Source organism: Phaenicophaeus curvirostris, chromosome 6 (assembly GCF_032191515.1).
Source record: "Phaenicophaeus curvirostris isolate KB17595 chromosome 6, BPBGC_Pcur_1.0, whole genome shotgun sequence".
Lineage (NCBI taxonomy): Eukaryota > Metazoa > Chordata > Aves > Cuculiformes > Cuculidae > Phaenicophaeus > Phaenicophaeus curvirostris.
The window spans coordinates 34,392,197-34,409,784 of NC_091397.1; the positions used below are offsets into that span (position 1 = coordinate 34,392,197).

The 17,588-nt window shown below is 45.1% G+C and overlaps 1 protein-coding gene across 1 annotated transcript; it reads left to right on the forward strand.

The window, feature by feature from the left end:
• Nucleotides 1-8,551: 8,551 nt before the first annotated feature.
• On the forward strand, nucleotides 8,552-17,095 carry COA1 (cytochrome c oxidase assembly factor 1). Its single transcript, XM_069859763.1, is given in 6 exon segments — nucleotides 8,552-8,605; nucleotides 8,607-8,654; nucleotides 8,934-9,036; nucleotides 11,996-12,147; nucleotides 14,049-14,125; nucleotides 16,742-17,095. Coding segments are annotated over 6 exon segments (516 nt in total). The 5' UTR covers nucleotides 8,552-8,566; the 3' UTR covers nucleotides 16,839-17,095.
• Nucleotides 17,096-17,588: the final 493 nt, after the last annotated feature.

Below are 17,588 nucleotides of genomic sequence, written 5' to 3' on the forward strand. Positions count from 1 at the left end.
GCGAGTCCAGAGAAGAGCAGTGAAGCTGGTGGAGGGGCTGGAGAACAGGCTTTACGAGGAGCGGCTGAGAGCTGGGGTTGTTTTGCTTGGAGAAGAGGAGGCTGAGGAGAGACCTCATTGCTTTCTATAACTACCTGAGAGGAGGTTGTGGAGAGGAGGGTGCTGGCCTCTTCTCCCAAGTGACAGGGGACAGGACAAGAGGGAATGGCCTCAAGCTTCACCACGGGAGGTTTAAGCTGGACATCAGGAAAAAAAATTTCAGGGAAAGGGTCATTGGGCAGTGGAACAGGCTGCCCAGGGAGGTGGTTGAGTCACTTTCCCTGGAGGTGTTTAAGGGACGGGTGGATGAGGTGCTGAGGGGCATGGGTTAGTGATTGATGGGAATGGATGGACTCAATGATCCAGTGAGTCCTTTCCAACCTAGTGACTCTATGATTCTATGATTCTATGATTCTATGACTTGAAAGGGGGTGCCAGCAGCACAGGGTCGAGGCTGCTTTGCAGACCTCGGACCCATAAAGGGCTGCGGGGAGGGCGCCCGTCACACCGACTGACAGGAAATGTGGTTAATATGCATGTTTTTTTGTGAGAAAAATAATACATGGATTATATACGCACATGTTGTGTGTATACGTACCATATATATGGTTGGACTTAGAAACTAACCTCCCAAGCGTGTGCTAACTTTTGATGTAGCTGTGTATGGTAGGATGTACATAGGGATAAAAAACCTGCTACTTGTAGTTGCTGGCATATACGGTAAAAGGATCTGTCCCCCCGTGTATCTGGTGGTGTATTAAAAAGAATGGCTGCTTCCTAAGACCTCCAGTTGGTGTTAAGAAGTTTCTTTTCCTGATATCGGTGACATAGTCTCTTATTTTTGTTTTCTTGGTGGTTGCCATCATAACTTATCCCCCTTCTTTTTGCCTTTCTGAGAACAGAATGTTTTTAGATCAGTGTCCCTGCTGGCCTTGTGCTGGTTTAGATGATCAGTGCTTATTAAAATGTCCTTGAGGTTATTTTTTTCCCCAGATCTTAATTTATGTTAACAGATTTAGCTGATACTGAACCAGTTCTGCTCATAATGGGCAAGGACCGCCTTTTGGAAACAATCCAGGTGCCCAAGGTGTTTGAAAGTAATTAGTTTTCCGCTAAGCCTTAAGCTTTAAGGATTCACCTGATGCTTTTCAAAGGGACCTGACTTTCAGAAGACGGGTAAGGTCAGTATTTTCTGAAGGACAGGATGGTGTAAAGTTGAAATAAATTTACTGCCTCTGAGAATCTGGGGGGGATTTAGGGTAGTGTTTTATTTATTTTTGATGGTTGGTAGGAAGTATGAATAAGAGCAAGGTGTTTGTGAAGTGCCAAAGGTTTGTACTGCTATGATACTGTACAATAAAAGGCATTATAGCAGAAAGATGTTTGGCCTTAGCCCTGCAGACTTTACTATCTCTGATGATATTTTTAAAGGCTTTGTAAATCAGCCTCCACGTTGATCACAGCAGAAGTGATTCCATCTTTTATCACATCATTTCCGGAAGCAGACACATTACAAGGGTACAGGCATCATATGATTTACACTATGTTCCAGCCTTAGACATTTTGTCCCTGTGACTGCCTCCCCTGGCATTCAGTTCCTCTAGGTCACTATCTGCTGCGTGCCTATTTAATACATGCATGTGGATCATATTTTTGAACTTAATAAGACTACAGACAGGCATAAGGCTCATCAGGATTGGCGTTAGTAACTGTGAACTTCCAAGCAGGTGCTAGCTTTTGACATAGCTGCATAGAGTTCTTAGCCCAATGATGTCTGCATTACTTCTATGGACTTCTGTGACTATTTTCTTTTCTCTTTACAAGGCAAAATGTGATCTGATAGCCAAGAAGGTTGTTGCAGACTCCTTGTTTTTCTTGATAGTTTTACCCTGTCTTAGGATTTAGTAAGTTGACCTAAAGCTAGATAGGTAATTAATTGGTTTTGGCTTTGAGAACTTGTCAGTGTCTTCAGCATAATTAATGTATTGGACACAAATGAATTCCCCTACACTGGCAAGAGAGCTAAGTAGTTATTACTGGATAGAAAGCACTGCAAACTCTTTGATCTCTCTGGAAGAAATGGTTTGGGACCCTTCACTGATCACTTAACTTGCGGGTTCAGTGAACCTGTTCTAGGAAGCTACATACAGAAAATACACATCACACTATGAAAAATTCCCTGTATTGGCAGTCCACTTGTGCTAAACTCCTGCTAAGCCCTGTCATACTGGCAGCACAAGACAGTTAAATTAATATATTTGCTGTTTCTTAATGTGATTCTTTTGTTTTAATGTGCCTAGGAAGCTGGGCTGTGACGCATGCTGTGTGGAGGTACGGGTACAGCGTAGAGCAATTCTTTTGCATCTTGGATTGCAGCGCTCATGACCTTACTCCCAGCACCAGGGAAGCCAAGAAGCTGTCCTATAGTTTTCTCAGGTAAATCACTCACTGTTAAAACCATAAACACCACTGATCTTTTCTTCCTGTGCTTTGGATGCAACTTTTTCATTTACCCTACTTAAGGATTCTTACTCTTAAGTCCTTTTCAATTCACCTCTAGAACACAAAAGGTGAGCATTCACGCTTTCGTGCTCACTCCATGTCCAATTACAGAAACATACAATTAAGGATGTTAATGATAGATTATTAGACATTAACCTACAATGCCGTGCTCCAATAACAGCAAAAATGGGTCACACTGTAGGTATAATTATCCAGCTTCTCCAATAACACACCCTAGTTGTGTTCTGCAGTATTCGTCTTGTTTCAGTACAAAGCACAGGCAGCTCTAGTTGTCTCTGAGGGTCATCTGAAGTGGGTTCTTGAACTGGCTGGCATGTGAGTCTAGCCTTCAAAAAGACTGAACAAACTAAGTTGTAGCATCTCTGCAACTTAGGAGAAAAGCAAAAAAGGATTTAGGCACCTGCCTTCTTTAACTGCAGTTAAGAAGACAGACAGAGGGATATCCCCCATTTCACAGAGGGCCAAACCGAGGCAGGAGAAGGTTCCTCAGGCAACAGGAACAGTGGCCCCACTGTTTCTGTCTGCCCAGTGCTGGGGTGGTGCAGTGGTCTGCAGGAGGAGAGGGCATTTAGGAGGGTGAAGGTACACAGCTAGGAGGAAAAGAAATGCAGTAGAGGGAGGCCTGCTGGATGAGACTGTAGCTTAAGAGCACATGGGGAAGTAGTCTGTGACAGTGGAGTACAGAAGATGTATGAAGATACATAAATATACAGAAATGAGCAAGTGGGAGCACCGAAGAGAGGAGGAAAAGGAAATGAAACTAAAATATCTGTAAGCACCATTTCAGGCGTTGTTACTAACTGATCAAGCCACCTGCGTTGTAGCATGTGCCCCAGGAGATGCGATACAGCTACAAGAATGGTGTGGCTGTTTGGAGTCCTTAATCACTTTATTGGCTACTTTCACCCTCCTTCTTAACTAAGAAAGGCAGAAAATAAACTTTACACAGTTTCTTGGCTTGCCAGTGGTCTTCCTTATATGAGGAAGCGTTTTAACCAGAGTAAGTTAGATATTTCTAGGAACCAATCCACAAGGAGATCTGGGAAGAGAACATTTGAAAGGTGTCTGAAAAGATGTTTTATCTCCCTAAATGCAAAAATAAGCCTTTTCAGTGCATCTGGAGAGGAACTATGAGGGGAAAAAAAACCCAAAATCAAACAAACCCAACATATTACTTGTACTTTTGGTCTGACTGTGAATTAAGCTAACTTCTTTCTTACAAGTTGCTGTGGTTTTGGTGACGGTGGGTCATAGATGCAAAGTCTTTGTTATTTCTGAGCATACTGGCAGGGGACGTGATTTGTGCTGTTGCTTCTCAGAAGAGAGGTAAATAGTATGTTGAGACCATTTCCATGAAAAAGGTGAAAACTGCTGAAATGGTGATTCTGTGAAAACACTTCTGCTGTGGTGTCCTGTCTTTGGTGGCAATACTGATGATGAAGGTGTTTTGTAGACAGTGAGTGTCAAGAAACTGTCTCTAAAACGTTGTCCTGGCATGTTATTAGTGTAGAAATTGGCTCACACCTCAATACCTATGGGTGTTAGAAGGTCAATCGGTGGGCAAGAGAGCAAGAATGTGAAATACAAGTGTCTGCTTGTGCTTGTGTGTGGCTTGCCTGACATTACCTTCATCTCCTGTGACTGCTATGACTAGCTGGGTGGCTTGCAGAAAAGCTGTACCTGGAGCCACCAGCCCATGAGAGAACTTTGTGGCAGAAGGGTTAAGCAACAGTTCCAGTCTTGAAGTTAGATGGTCAGGTCCGTGTTCAGGCCTGTTGATAAGTTTTAATTTAATTTAATAATAGTCTTTTGTGATGCGTTTAGTGTGTCACGCTGACACCTCAGGACTACAGTGGTTCAAAGTGGTTTAAAGGTTGCCAGCTTCTTATATTGGTAACCACTATGGCAGATTTAGAGTAGATATTAGGAAGAAGTTTTTTACTATGTGGGTGAGGAGGCATGGGAACCAGTTGCCCAGAGAGGTCGTGGATACCCCATCCCTGGGGTGTTCAGGGCCTGGGTGGATAAGGCTATGTGCAACTTGATCTAGTGGAAGGTGTGCCTGCCTGTGGCAGGGTTGGAATTGGATGATCTTTAAGGTCACTTCCAACCTGAACCATTCAATGATACCATCTTAGCCAGGTAATTAGGCAGTGTCCCAAATTGAAATAGCCAGGGATGATCACAGTGAGTTCGCATGTATCAAGTTGTTTCTCTCTGATTTCAGAGCAATGTTATTGTTTACTGTTTGGTCTGCAATAGCACCCAGAAGCTGGAGGTGCTGGTGCAGCTTGGTACTGCCAGGGGGACCAGAAGGAAGAGGAGAGGGAGGAGGAGATGCCTTCCCCAAAGAACCTGCGGCCCCAGATCCCTTCCTCAGGTCTGGGGCAAATAAAATGAATGTTTGTGGCTTGGTGAAAATGCCCTTCCTTCACCACTACCTGTCTTTGGTGGAGGTGCCTGAGATGCCACAGGAATTTCAGAGACCAAAACAGAAAACCTGAATTTGCTGAAACAAGGGAGAGTTTCTTAAACCTAGACTATTTTTAGATCGTCTGTGGAGAAAACAAAGTCTAATTAAACCCAGACATTATTGTTGCAGTAACCCGCTATTTCACATGTGACCCTGGGAGTCTTCCACCTCTCTTGGTTTTGTTAAATCTTGTTGTTAACTGTCTTGAGTCCTGCTTAGTTTCAAAATCAAGCCTGAATACTACCTTCTCCAACATATCTCAGTATTTTCAAGGCACAGAATTAACATTGCCCTTATTAGGAAGCTCTGTTCTTTCAAATTTATTTTTAGAGAACACTACTTATAATGATTTGATGACTTTTGGTAACTGTAGGCTCGGTGGTTTTGTGTATGCTAATTTCTACTTAATCTTTCTTACCACTGCAAATAGCACCAGGGAAAAGATGATTTTGCAGAAGAGTGTAGCTTGGAAATTGTGCTTTTTTAATTAGCAGCTGTGAAGAAATCTGTTTTTCCACCAGTTGACTTGCATACTTTTTAGTGGTATAACAGGTTCTGAGGGGAGATCCCTGCCATAGATAGCAACGTGAACTTCCCTCCTTAGGAAGCAATTGTAACTTGTATCTATAAGATTTTCTGAAATGCATTGCCTTACATTAACTCCTTTTGTGGCAAATGAAGTCAAGGGAGGGGGGATTGGTCCTTGCCTTTAACATCCTCTAGGCTTTGGAGGCTGTTAGTAATGCTAAGGAAAGCTCGGGACAGGAGGAATGCCTCTGGGCATGTCTCTGCTTCCCTTCCCTAGTGAGCCACCTCCATGTCACTTCAGCAGAACAGCAGATGGGAGCAGCAAACCCAGTTGGCCAGAGGGCAGAAATCCTAGTGGTGAGTCCTTGCAGACAACATCTTCTTACTATGTTTCGGTCTTCCACAACCTAACAACATTAGTATCACTAATGTCATCATTCAGAAGTCATCAGCAGCTGCATGCCAAGAGATGCTCAAGCATTTGGATGCAATATCCGGCTGTGTATTGTGCAAGGGACCATGATGGCAGGGAAGGGGAGCAGCAGCCTCCGTGTAAGGGATGCACTGAGCTCCAAGGATACCTCTTTCCTTGCTTTTGGAAGCTAACAGAGAATTGTGAGATGAAAGAGAAGGTTTGCAAGGTCTTGAGAGGCTTATTAAAATGCGTAGCTGTGAAGCTTTTCCCACAATGTGCTGTCATAGGACTGGCTTGGGAAAACAGCTGAGAAACAAGTGGGAGGAGACTGTCAAGGGCTAGCCTCGGGGTGGAGCAGTCCAGTCTCATGCTTTCCAGTGTGACCTAAAAACGGACATAATAGTCTCCCTATCACACCAATGAGGACCTTGGCAGAGCCAGTGCAGCTTTGGTGCCCCTCAGTCCCCCACATTCCTAGCTCAGCAGGGCCAGCAATTGGCGATGACCGCAGGCAGGTGCAGGACATCAGAAGCAGGCAGGAGTGCTGCATGGGGCAGCAGTGCTTGCTGCGATCACCATTTCTCAGCTGCCAAGCTCCCTTACCAGATGACACCATCTGGGCACAGCACCACTGGGGTGCTTGTGGCTGCTGACCTGCTGTGAGTGGAGATGGTAAGGAGAGTGTGCATGAGCATGTGAGGGATCAATATGAAGATCCTCTTACTTTCAATCCCCCTTGTTTGGGCGTGAGCATACTGTGAGACCTAACAAACCTCAGACCTGCTGACAGCAAGTTGCAGAGTCTCTAATGTCCGCCCTTTGCTAGGCAGGTCCCCTGAGCCTCCTCACCGGTGCAAGAGCTCTACATCTTCCCACGTTTACTCAGCAAACTACCGGCAGTATCCCCTACTCCCAGACATTTACGTTCAATTACCCTGAATTTCATCACAGAAAGAAAATTTTGCCTGGCCACAACTTAGAAAGGGGCAAACCCAAATGCTGCGGGTCACAGTCTGTTATATCTGATCCACTTCCCAGATTTACCACCGTTTTGGTTTTTATTTTTCCCCTTCCCTGTTATGTGGTGTTGGATCCTCCTTCCGGCCAGATGCATCTTACAGGAAACTCAGTTATTAATCAGATTTTGCTGTTCGAGGGGGGAAAAATAATGCTATAAATTGCAGTTGAAGGGAAGTTGCAAACAGAAGCAGGTGAGCAGAAAGCTCTCACTGTCCTTGTGAAATGACTGCTGCTGTGTCTCTGTAAAAACATGCTTGTACTTCCTCTGCTGCAACTTCTCACGCCACTCAAGTTCCCCAGGGGAAGTGAAGAAGAAAACTCATCAGAGAAACATATCAGGAGTGAGAGATGATGACTTACTGTACCAATGGCACAATTTGGGGATTTTTGGACATAAAATAGACATAATACCAATGTGGTTCTCTGGGTTGCTACCATTACTAGCCATCCGTAAATAAGTAAATAAAACAGTATACCTAAATATTAAGAGCTCTTGAAATTAAGGGAACTACTTAACAAGGAAAGCTAAGGGATAGCATGTATTACACTTGAATGCCAACAGGGCAGTAGATAAAGGCTGTACCTGGGTTGTGTCCACGGTTTCCCTTGGGCTAGAGAATGCAAGAGATGGTGTATGGGCATGTCAGCAGAGCAGTGAACAGAGGGAGGCTGCCCATGTCACCCTGACCTGGCCACGACAGGAAGGAGTCCTAACATTTGCCTCTCCACCCTCTCTAAACTGTGGTTGCTGGGTGAGCAATCCCTGACTAACACATAACTGAGGGATGCTATAAGTGGTTTTTCACAACAGGACTCAAGCGGCCTTGCCCACGTCACATTTCTGTAACTGGTTTGGGCCTTGGTTTATTAACCAGCTCTTTCCAAGTGTGACACCGAAGTCTCACCATCGTGGCACAAAGGATCGACATGTGAAGCCTTTAAGATCAGAAATCCCATACAGCTTCCACAAGCATTCAGATTAATCTTATTTTAAAATTGGTTTTAACCTTTTTTTTTTTAAAATGGCTGTCAAGAACTTTCCTCCTTATCATCCCAGCTATGAGAGAAGCAAGAGCATAAACCAATACTCAGATGCTCAGTCAAGTCCCATCCTACCACAGCCTGAAGCAACGTGCTGCTCTCTCTCTGAGGACTCAGCTTGGCCCCTGCTAACCTGCTGTGGGCAGGACCATTAGCTCAGGCTCTTCAGGCCACACGGTTCCCTCTTACCCAAACCGTGGAAGTGTTTAGTAGATTGACTTTCTCAGAAGTGTTTCTTATTCTGCTGGGTCATTCATTCAAATGCCAAAATTGTGACTCATTAAAATGGCAAGGTTGGGCTGGGGGGGTGCAGGAAGGAAGAAGAATAGCCTGCAAGAGCCTTCCTGTTTATCCATGGCTTGGGAAAAAAAACAACAGAATACACACACCCTGGCTCCATTATCTTTGCTGGCACAGCGCTGGCTTGGCTCTGCCCCTTACCACTCCAGGCCAAATCCAGCCGTGCTGCGATCTTGTTTACTTTAGAGGAGTTTACTCGAGAGAGAAATCTGGCCCCCGGAGCCTGAATGCTCGCAGTGTGCAAGCGAGAACACAGGCACCAGGAGCCCCCCACGACAATGCGCTGCAGCACTGGCCCCTGGCCACACCGGGGAGGTCATTTTCGTCTCGGCAATTAGTGAAGTGGTGGCATCACTAAAAGAAGTTGAATAAACACATTCAACCCAACTGGGTTCCCGTTTTGCTCTGTTCTCACCACCCTTCCTTCTGGGCGCGCGGTGGGGCCCTGGCAAGCAAGAGCCCAATGCCTGTGCACTGCACTTTCATTCAGACCTGGTTGGAAAGTGCTTTTAGGAAAGAGGAGGAGGGGGGAAATAGCCCTTTAGCTTTCTCTCTTTTTTTTTTACAGCAAATTTTTTCCCTTTTTCTTTCCAGGGAGGAAAAATGCCAGCTTCTCTAAGAAAACTGAAGCAAATGGCTGTTTTCATGGGACTGTTCAGCACTGGGGGATGCATTGTGATGTATAATCTTATGCAAAGTAAGTCTTGGTGCTGTTGACAACCTTATTTCTCCTCTGCCCTTTTCACTTGCTTTTGTGTAGTGGGGAAAATAGCAGCATTCAAGATGTGAAAAGCAGATGAAGTTAAGGGAAGTGTGGCTGAGCCTCTGGGTTCTGCCTCCATAAGCTCTGCTTTGTTCTGCTCCAGGGATGCTGCTCTCCCAAACGCTGGTGCACCCATTTCCAGAGGTGGGTATTGTGCAGGAACCAGGCTGCCATGGTCAGCAGAAAGTCTGGTTTCTGTGGGGCTTCCTGAGAGCAAGGGCGAAGAGAAAGCTTAGGTAGTAATGAAGGTTTCATTTCTTAGATTTTGCAACTGGGCAGGAAAAGAGGACCATCTGTGAGAACGTATTAATATCTAGTGGTTTTATCTATAAACCTCTCTGTGGTGCTGGCCCTTGAACACCACATGCCTGTGAAGTGCTAAGACATCATTAGTTTCTCCTGAATGAAGGGCAGGTAAGAGCCCTTAGCATTGAGAAGAACATTGAGAGGAAAGCTAGACAGGTGCCATTGGTGTTCAGGAGCAGCTCTACTTGCTTCATGTTTTTGGCCAAGAATCCGAATCATTAGTCCAAATGATCATAGAATCATAAAATGGTTTAGGTTGGAAGGGCCCTTAAAGATAATCTAGTTCCAGCCCCCAAACAATAGGTGTTTATTTTTCCAAATTTGTTTCTAGGTTTTCAGCATCTGAAGAGGAAGAGGCTTTGCCTCTCTCTTGGGGGGTGTTACAGGCCTCTTGGCCCTATGCCTCTCCCTTTCTGGTGCTGTCAACTGATACTGCTTTTCATCTACCCTTATTTTAGAGGATGTTGCCAGAAAAGTCTAGCCAAGCCTGTTCCTCAAGCCCTCAGATAAGCTCTGAAACCTCCCCTTCATTTTACACGTATTAATAGCAAATCAACAGGGCTTTAATTTTAGGCAGCTCATGCCCTCAAGCTCTGGAGTAGATGACAGATATATGATTCTCTTATGCTTTAAAATATTGAATCTGGCTTTAACAAGGACATTAGCATTTTTTAATTTTCAGCTTCAGCAATGTTATCTAGAAATCTCTTGAGAAAAAAAGTCACCCCTCCTCCACAATACAGAAAGTCAGAGGATTCATTCCCTGAGTAATTTAGCTGTGCAATGAAGTGGCGCAACGTGATGGCTACTTCTTGCTCTGTTGCTATGTCGGTGGCCACCAAGTAGTTGTCTGATAACCCAGTGACAAGCCAGCCCAGCTGCTGAAAGGACACTTTCTACTGGAGAGTGTGCCCATCTGTAGCTTTCAACAGACAGGGAAGCCGCTCTGGGACCCTTCTTCCCTTGGCCCATGCTCAGGGCTGTTGCATTTCCTTCTGCTATCCGAGGTCACAGAACTGTCCCATATTGGGACCTATGAGGAGCAAGTGGCTTTCATAGTGGTGAGAGCAGGGGAGAGGGTGCTTCCCTCCCTTTCCTTCAGGCTGAAGGGAAGTTAGCGTGCACAAACCGGTCTCTGTGAAAGCTTGTACAAACACTCAGGTAATCCTGTTTCTACTCACTGTCTTCACCTCCACACCCTCCTCGTGAGAGCAGTCTCCCCAGCCAACCCCAGAATCCTTTCAGCTCTCCTACTGAAAACATGTGGACTAACGGATTAATCAGGCATTTTGTGTCCTATATGTGAGATGCTGACAAGGAACAACTGAGATGAAGCACCAGGAAACTCAAACCCATTTTACCTCCACCCTGCAGGATGAGCACAACATACTTCTAACATGGTCTGGGTGGCTGCCTACCACGATCTGTAAGCACTAAAGGGCTGTCGTGCTGTAACTCCTTTTGCTGGAGCTGCTTGGAGGCGACAGGGTGGACCAGTGCATGCGGCAGCCTAGCAAAGCTGTTTCTATGCCAACTGGATGCTGCCTGCTCACAGGGGATGCCTCTAATTAGGGAAGGTGCACAGCATCCTTTTGCCTTAGGATCCAAGAGTAATACCAACAGGCAAGAAGCTGGGAAACAAACCTTATACCTTGTTTTAAACTCTTAGGAAGCCAAGAGCAAAGTTCGCAAGATCAGGGTTTCCACACTTGCACACTCTTAGCCTAACTTTGGTCTTCCTGATGTCAAGAAAGTGAAGTCAGGCTGGTGTGAAGTGCATCTAGAGATCTCTGCAGGCAAGCCTTTAAACTGTTTATAAGCAAAGCTCTGCCTCCATAAGGCAGTGTTGGCATGTTTCCAGCCTCACAGCTCTGCACTGTGCAATGCTCACCAATACACAGCGTTTCCCAGCTACACCCGACATTGACAAATAGCAGTTTACCACAATTGTCCTCGGTATGCCAGCATTGCAGCATCCAGGCCACTGTGCCATTGTTGCTGCTTGACCATTAACTCTAATGGTGCTTCTTTGTGCCTCCCTTTTCATGCATCTGTCAGTGGAGCTGTATCTTCTTGGGTGCCACAGCAAGGGTTTCACAGCAGCGTCAGCTCCTGTCTTATGCCAGTGTCTGAGAGACAGGCAGGAACTGTCTCTGTTCTTAAATTATTACTCTATTTTTAAAGTATTTTCTGTATGTCCTTTAAAAAAATTTAACTGCGTTCCAAACTTTTTCAGATATTCGTCCTTATGCTTTTTATTTTCCTTTTTTTTTGTTCCTTTTAGATGATGCACGAATGTATGAAAAGCGGGGAGACCCAGCCATAAACTGAACTGTGTATCAGTATGGAACAGGCTGTATTCAGAGCCCTTTTCACTTAAGTGAGCTGAAAAACATTACAGCTCAGCACTGCTTCTCTGGTGTAAGGGTGTGTTTCCTCCTTTAGCCAGATTTTTCCTAATTAATAGTTTTGGACTGTTTTCAGGGAGGGCGTGGTAGTCTGGAGGAAATGTCTTTTTCTTTTCTTTTTTTACTTATGTTTTGATTTTAAGTGGTAACTCTCCTCTCTACCCTGTTTCTTTACCTAGAGAGTTTCGCCAGGACCCAGTATTATCAGCAGGCTTTGGAGCAATTGAATCACAGTTCCGATGCTCTGGAAGCCCTGGGTGCTCCCCCTCTTAAGGTTCACAACATCCGACTGACAGATGGAAGTAACCGCGTAGACACAGAAAGAGCGCAGGTAGCACTGGGGCAGTGGTGTCACAGGGTGACTTAACAAAGTGCGGGGTGACGAGATCAGGTCAGGGATTTTCAGCAAGTCACAAGTGACTTGTGGGCACTGGAAGGCAGTAGGGTGAGATGCCAGTTGATTTGGAAGAGAGATGGATTTCCAGAGCATAAATCTGAGCTCCGATATGAGGGACTAGAAACAGTAAGAGCAGGGTCTTCATGTCATGCTATATGGGCACATGACAGAATGCCAAGAGACCTCCCAGGTCAGTTGATCCCCTTCCTGCTACTGTAAACCACAAAGTCATTTTCAGAAACTTATCGAGATCCATCTTTAAAATGGCAGCTGCCTCCCTGTTTTCTCCAGATGCACCCCGCACTAGTTTTTAAAGTTTTATTCAGAACAGAGATTTGTAGCTGCTCACCAGCCACACTGTGGTACAGCAAAAATGGTGTGGGTTTTAAAAGCATTTTTAAATCTGTGACATGAAGGATGGCTGCCCAGCACAGGACTGAATGCTGGGGTTACATAGTGACTGGAAAATGCTGCACTAGGTGCTGAAGTATTGCACAAGGCTGTATTGCATCACCCCAGAGCTGGGGCGAGACAAACCTTGCAAACACGAGTCCACTTCCACTCTGGGTTGCTGCCTGAAGATTTCCCATCAGTGGTTTTGCATCTTAATCCAGTCTATTCTTCCCTGGTTTTGTTAGTGACATATAATGTTTTGAGTGATCTCTCTGGGCAGCTCACTGAAGGATCTCGTCACGTTTGAATAATTTTATTCCTCCTGGTGACTAGTTTTGAGTCCTGGAGACGAAACCAGGGCTGTCAGGGAGGGGATGAAGCCAGAGCCGATGATACAGTAAAGGAGAGGCAGTTGGCAGGGCAAGACAAAACAACTTTCAACCAGCTCTCATAAGATTCTACTTTCCATCTGGCTCCAGCCAGGCTTCGCCCATGTGACACCCTGGGCCAAACTGTTTCCCAGTTTCCCTGGTTTTAGAGATTTTACAAGGCAACATATGTAAGGCCAAAAATGTGGGAAAAAACCTGCAACCTCTTATACTGATTGAAAAGAAAAAGAGAACCTGTCCCACAGATATTCCTGCGTCACCTTTTGGGGAATGCTGGCTGCTCGAGTGACTCAGGGTGAAGTCAAACCCTGTGTTCTGCCAACCTTACCCAGGACACAAACCACCAACTTTCTTCTCCGTTTTTTCATGCTCATGAGCATTCATGTTCTCATAAAATAAACTAGTTAACCATCATTAATGATTATATCACAGGTCAATTTACTGGCTCTGCAACATCCCCAGCTCCTGCCTAGTGGGCCAGTTGGAGAACCCCTTGCATTTTCTCTTTGTGATTTCAGGGCCACCCACAAACGCTACACTTAAAACATTTCTTTTAATCAAACATTAGACCAAGTTGAATTAGCTGTGGTTGGTGCTGCGGCTCCTACCTTTGTTAAACAATTGCCCGATAGAATTATTGATGCCTTGGTTCATCTTAATGGGCTGAGCTGCAGAGGATCCAGCCTACAGGCTTGTTACGGTTATGGGAAGCTCTAGCATAGTTCCGGTCACCTCTAGAGCACCATGCATTCTGGTAAAGAAAGGTGTTTGTTCATAAATATTTCAGAGTGAGTGGTTTTCCCTGGGAGTTGCAGCTGTAACACAGTACATTCTTTCAGCAGAGGAAGATTAATGTAAGGCAGAACAGACATACTTATATAGCTATGCACATGCCGGCCATTTGAAAAGCTGTGTGAAACTCTGAAATACATTAAAAAAGAATAAAATTAGGGCTTACATTACAAGGGAGATGTTGAGTCTTTGGCTGTAGCAGTAAATGTCCACTTCAGTAACATGCTTCACTGAATCTTTAATGTACTTTTACACCTGCAGATAAAGTTACCAGTTTCTGGAACGAAATCAGCTGGGTACCTCTATATTAACTCGGAGATGGATCATACCCATCAACGGTGTGTACTGGGAGAAACAGAGATTCTGGGAGAGAAGTGGTAGGAGAAAAGAGTGGAGCAGGGTATTTGCTTTAGTCATCCGTGTTGCACACAAAGGAAGAGGAAGTTCATGTCTGAAGGTCTTGTGAAAGGTTGTTACCATCATTACAGCAAAAAAGTAAATTAGTTGAGAAACATTGAATTCGTCCCTATGACTATAAACAAACAGCATGAGCCATTAATTTGTGTGAAATGTGTTCTACAAACTGTATCTCAGAATCTGGACAAATACTGAGAGCCAAGGTAACATATTGTCCCCTCCCACCCCTCCTCCTCAGGAAGGTGCAAGGCCATTGAACAGCCATACTAACTGCACTCTAGTGTCATGCATTGCAGTAGGGGAATTATCTTACACATTTTATCAGAGCCTATCCAGGTGAGCTAAAAAATCATGCAGGTTTTTTTCAAGCTATCCAATAATCACAGGATTTATAGCTTAAAAATTATTAGAACAGCTGTATTGGAGTGGAAGGATGCTCTGACTCCACAGTCAGTGGAGTCATAGTGGCTTTACATTTTTGTCATACTGAAGCCTGAAAGCCTGTCTTGTTAAGGGTAAACTGGTTCTTAGACCTGAGCAAGAGTTACTGCATGAGTTCGATGTCCATCTTCCATTGCAAAAGAGGAAATTTTGTTAGCTGCAAACCTCCTCACGTATATTTGTTCTCAGAGTTTGTTAGGCACTCCTGTTAGCTCTACTTAGAAACCCAGAGCTACAACAGTTTTGCTCAGCTGCCACCAGCCATATGGTAATGTTTTCTTTTCATAGTTAGATAAGCACAGCATACTGTATTTCTCTTTTGAATAGCTATGGGAAGTAAAGTGTAAATGGATAGGAGGAAGACACTAGGCCAGGACTTGAGAGGCTCAGGGAGAGAGAGATTTGTCCTTGTGATACACCCAGAGGTCTCCAGCTACCATTCTTGGACACATAATTACGTTTCCTTGGGCTCTGATATCCTTACTCCTCCTCATCCATTCCTCGCAGATGGAGGGAAATAACATCTCCATTTCACTAGGTTACTGTGAGGGTACCTGAAGATTGCAGTAATTGAAGTGCATACATCTCTCTGAGTTTTCTTGTAAAATGAGCTCTCCATGCATTTCTGTCTGCAAGCTCAAGACGGAAAAAAAAAAAATGCATCTTCTGTGAAAGTGTTTGTAGGAGACAGATCTGTTGGACCCAATCATCTTACAGATGGGATCCTGCACACAGCTCTGTGTGGGGCTAGGCAGGACTTAGTGTCCTTGCACCCAGCTGAGGAATTGAAAGTAAAATTGTTCACTCCCATCTGCTTCACAAAGAAGAGCTCCTGAAATCCCCCAGAGAAAAAATGAACGTGTAAGCAGGCCATCCTAGTGAGGCTCTGCATGATGTGCATGTGGGTGCTTGCAGTGGAGACCCAGAAGGCAATCAGAACCATACAGACATAGGAAAGTGGCACCAGGAGGGAAACTCTGCCAAAGGCATTGAGGCTCCCAAGCCACTGAAATACTCCAGACTGTAAGCGAGCAGTCTGTCTGTAAGGGGTCATTTATTTATGTAGTTATTAAAAAAAAAAGGGGGCAGCTGAAAAGAAAGGAAATTCAGAGTGTGAGAGCTGGTTTTGGTCTGGAAAGGACCATTTGCTCAGGTGCAAGGATGGGGAGGGCATCTGGAGGTGAGGGCAGCCAAGGCACCACCAGTACTACAAAGTGACACTCTGCTGCCCCAAAGCGAGCAGAGGGAAGGGCCAAGTCCCCAGCCCATGCTGAGGGGAGCAACTGGTTGCTCTTTTAAGCCTTATTTTAAACGAGGTAGTTACTTGTCCTGAGTCAGATGGAGGTGGAAGACTGGCGAGGGAAGAGCCCTGCTGCAGACCGATTGCACAGAAGTGTGGCAGCTTAATTACCTAATTGTATGTACTCAGCGCTGACTCCCGCAAAAGCAGAGGTGGGCAAGTGCCAGGAGCTTCTGAAAAAAAATCCTGTCTTACTACCGCAAAGTAATAGTCCTTCCCAGCTGGAAAAGCAGCACAAGCAGCCTCACACAAGTGGGCTTGGAGCAGAGCTTAGAAGAAGGAAAAGGCTCCCCCTCAGCCTTCAACAAGCACGGTTTCCTTTTTCCTTTGAGTAACCACCTTTGTACCTCATCAGGGTTTCAGCAGTCACACTGAGTGATCACACAGTGTTCAAACTCTGCCATACCAGGATAATTCCTTAGCAACACAGTCCAGCTCCAAGGCTGGAGAGGAACAGGGCAAGGAATGCACCCGCAGGATGGAGAGGAAGAAAGGCACCAGTCTGGGGCAGGGGGTGGAATGTCCTGTCTAAAAATAGCTGGCAGAATTTTATTCATGTTGCAACAAATAGGAACACACATCCCAGACCTTTAAATCTGGGCTCTGCTGCATTGTTAGGGAAAACAGATTTCAGAAGCTGGTACTCAAACCAGATTTTAAAACACTTGAGAGAACTTTTAAGAGCAATGAATGCCTGGAATGATTTGTTTCCCCATGCCAGCTGTTTCTATGTCAACTATATCACTATATTAAAATAGATTGAAACAAGTTAAAAATCACTTTTTGTTTGTGTCAGCTGGTGCCTCCAGGATGTCACCTTGAAATTGCAGGATGGTCAGAATATTCCAGTTTATCACTCCCCAGTGGAAAGCATCAGTGTGTCAGAAGGGTAAAAATCAAAGGCAGCTGCTTCCCTACCTCCCATTGAGCCGAAGGAGCCATTAATCGATTGCATCCCACTGTGTCTGTGAACGTACGGTGTGTCACAAATGACAGTTTCAGTTAAGTGGGTGCTCTTAAGGCAATTTTCTCTCTAAGATTGACCTCATTATTGTAATAATTGTAATTCCTTTCTTTTGCTGGTTTGTTCATGTGTTCAGCAGAAGCCTGCAATAAATATCTTGCAAAAGACTTGCTGGTCCAGAGAAGTCATGTGTTATGCCGTGTGTGTGCTGTTGTTATGAACTTGAAATAAACAAACAAACTGCCAGGAAACTGAGCTTTTCCACAACTGCAGACTAAAGTCGCGATAGTTGGACTGCTCTGTCACGCCCAGAAGACTAAGTCAGCTTCTCAAAGTGATTCCCTTGCTACTTCATTTCCCCCCATTCTTCAACAAGATGTTACTTAAAGGAGGAAGGAGGGAGCGGCAAAGGTGAAGCTCAGCAGCAGCCCCCTCCACTGCTAATGAATAAGTTGCATATTGAGTAGATTTGCACCCTTACAGTTATCATTAACAAGCTGCCTTTTGTCACCACTGTGCACTTAGTCACCTGGGACCTGCAGGGGCTGGGAGGTGTACGAATGTCCAGGAAAGCTGGCCAGACCCAGCTCAGCCTGAAACTCAAAGCTTGTTCACCACCTTCTTGTCTCTCGATCCAGTACGCACAGTATCCCTGGTGCAGCCTCACAAGCTGCTGCAG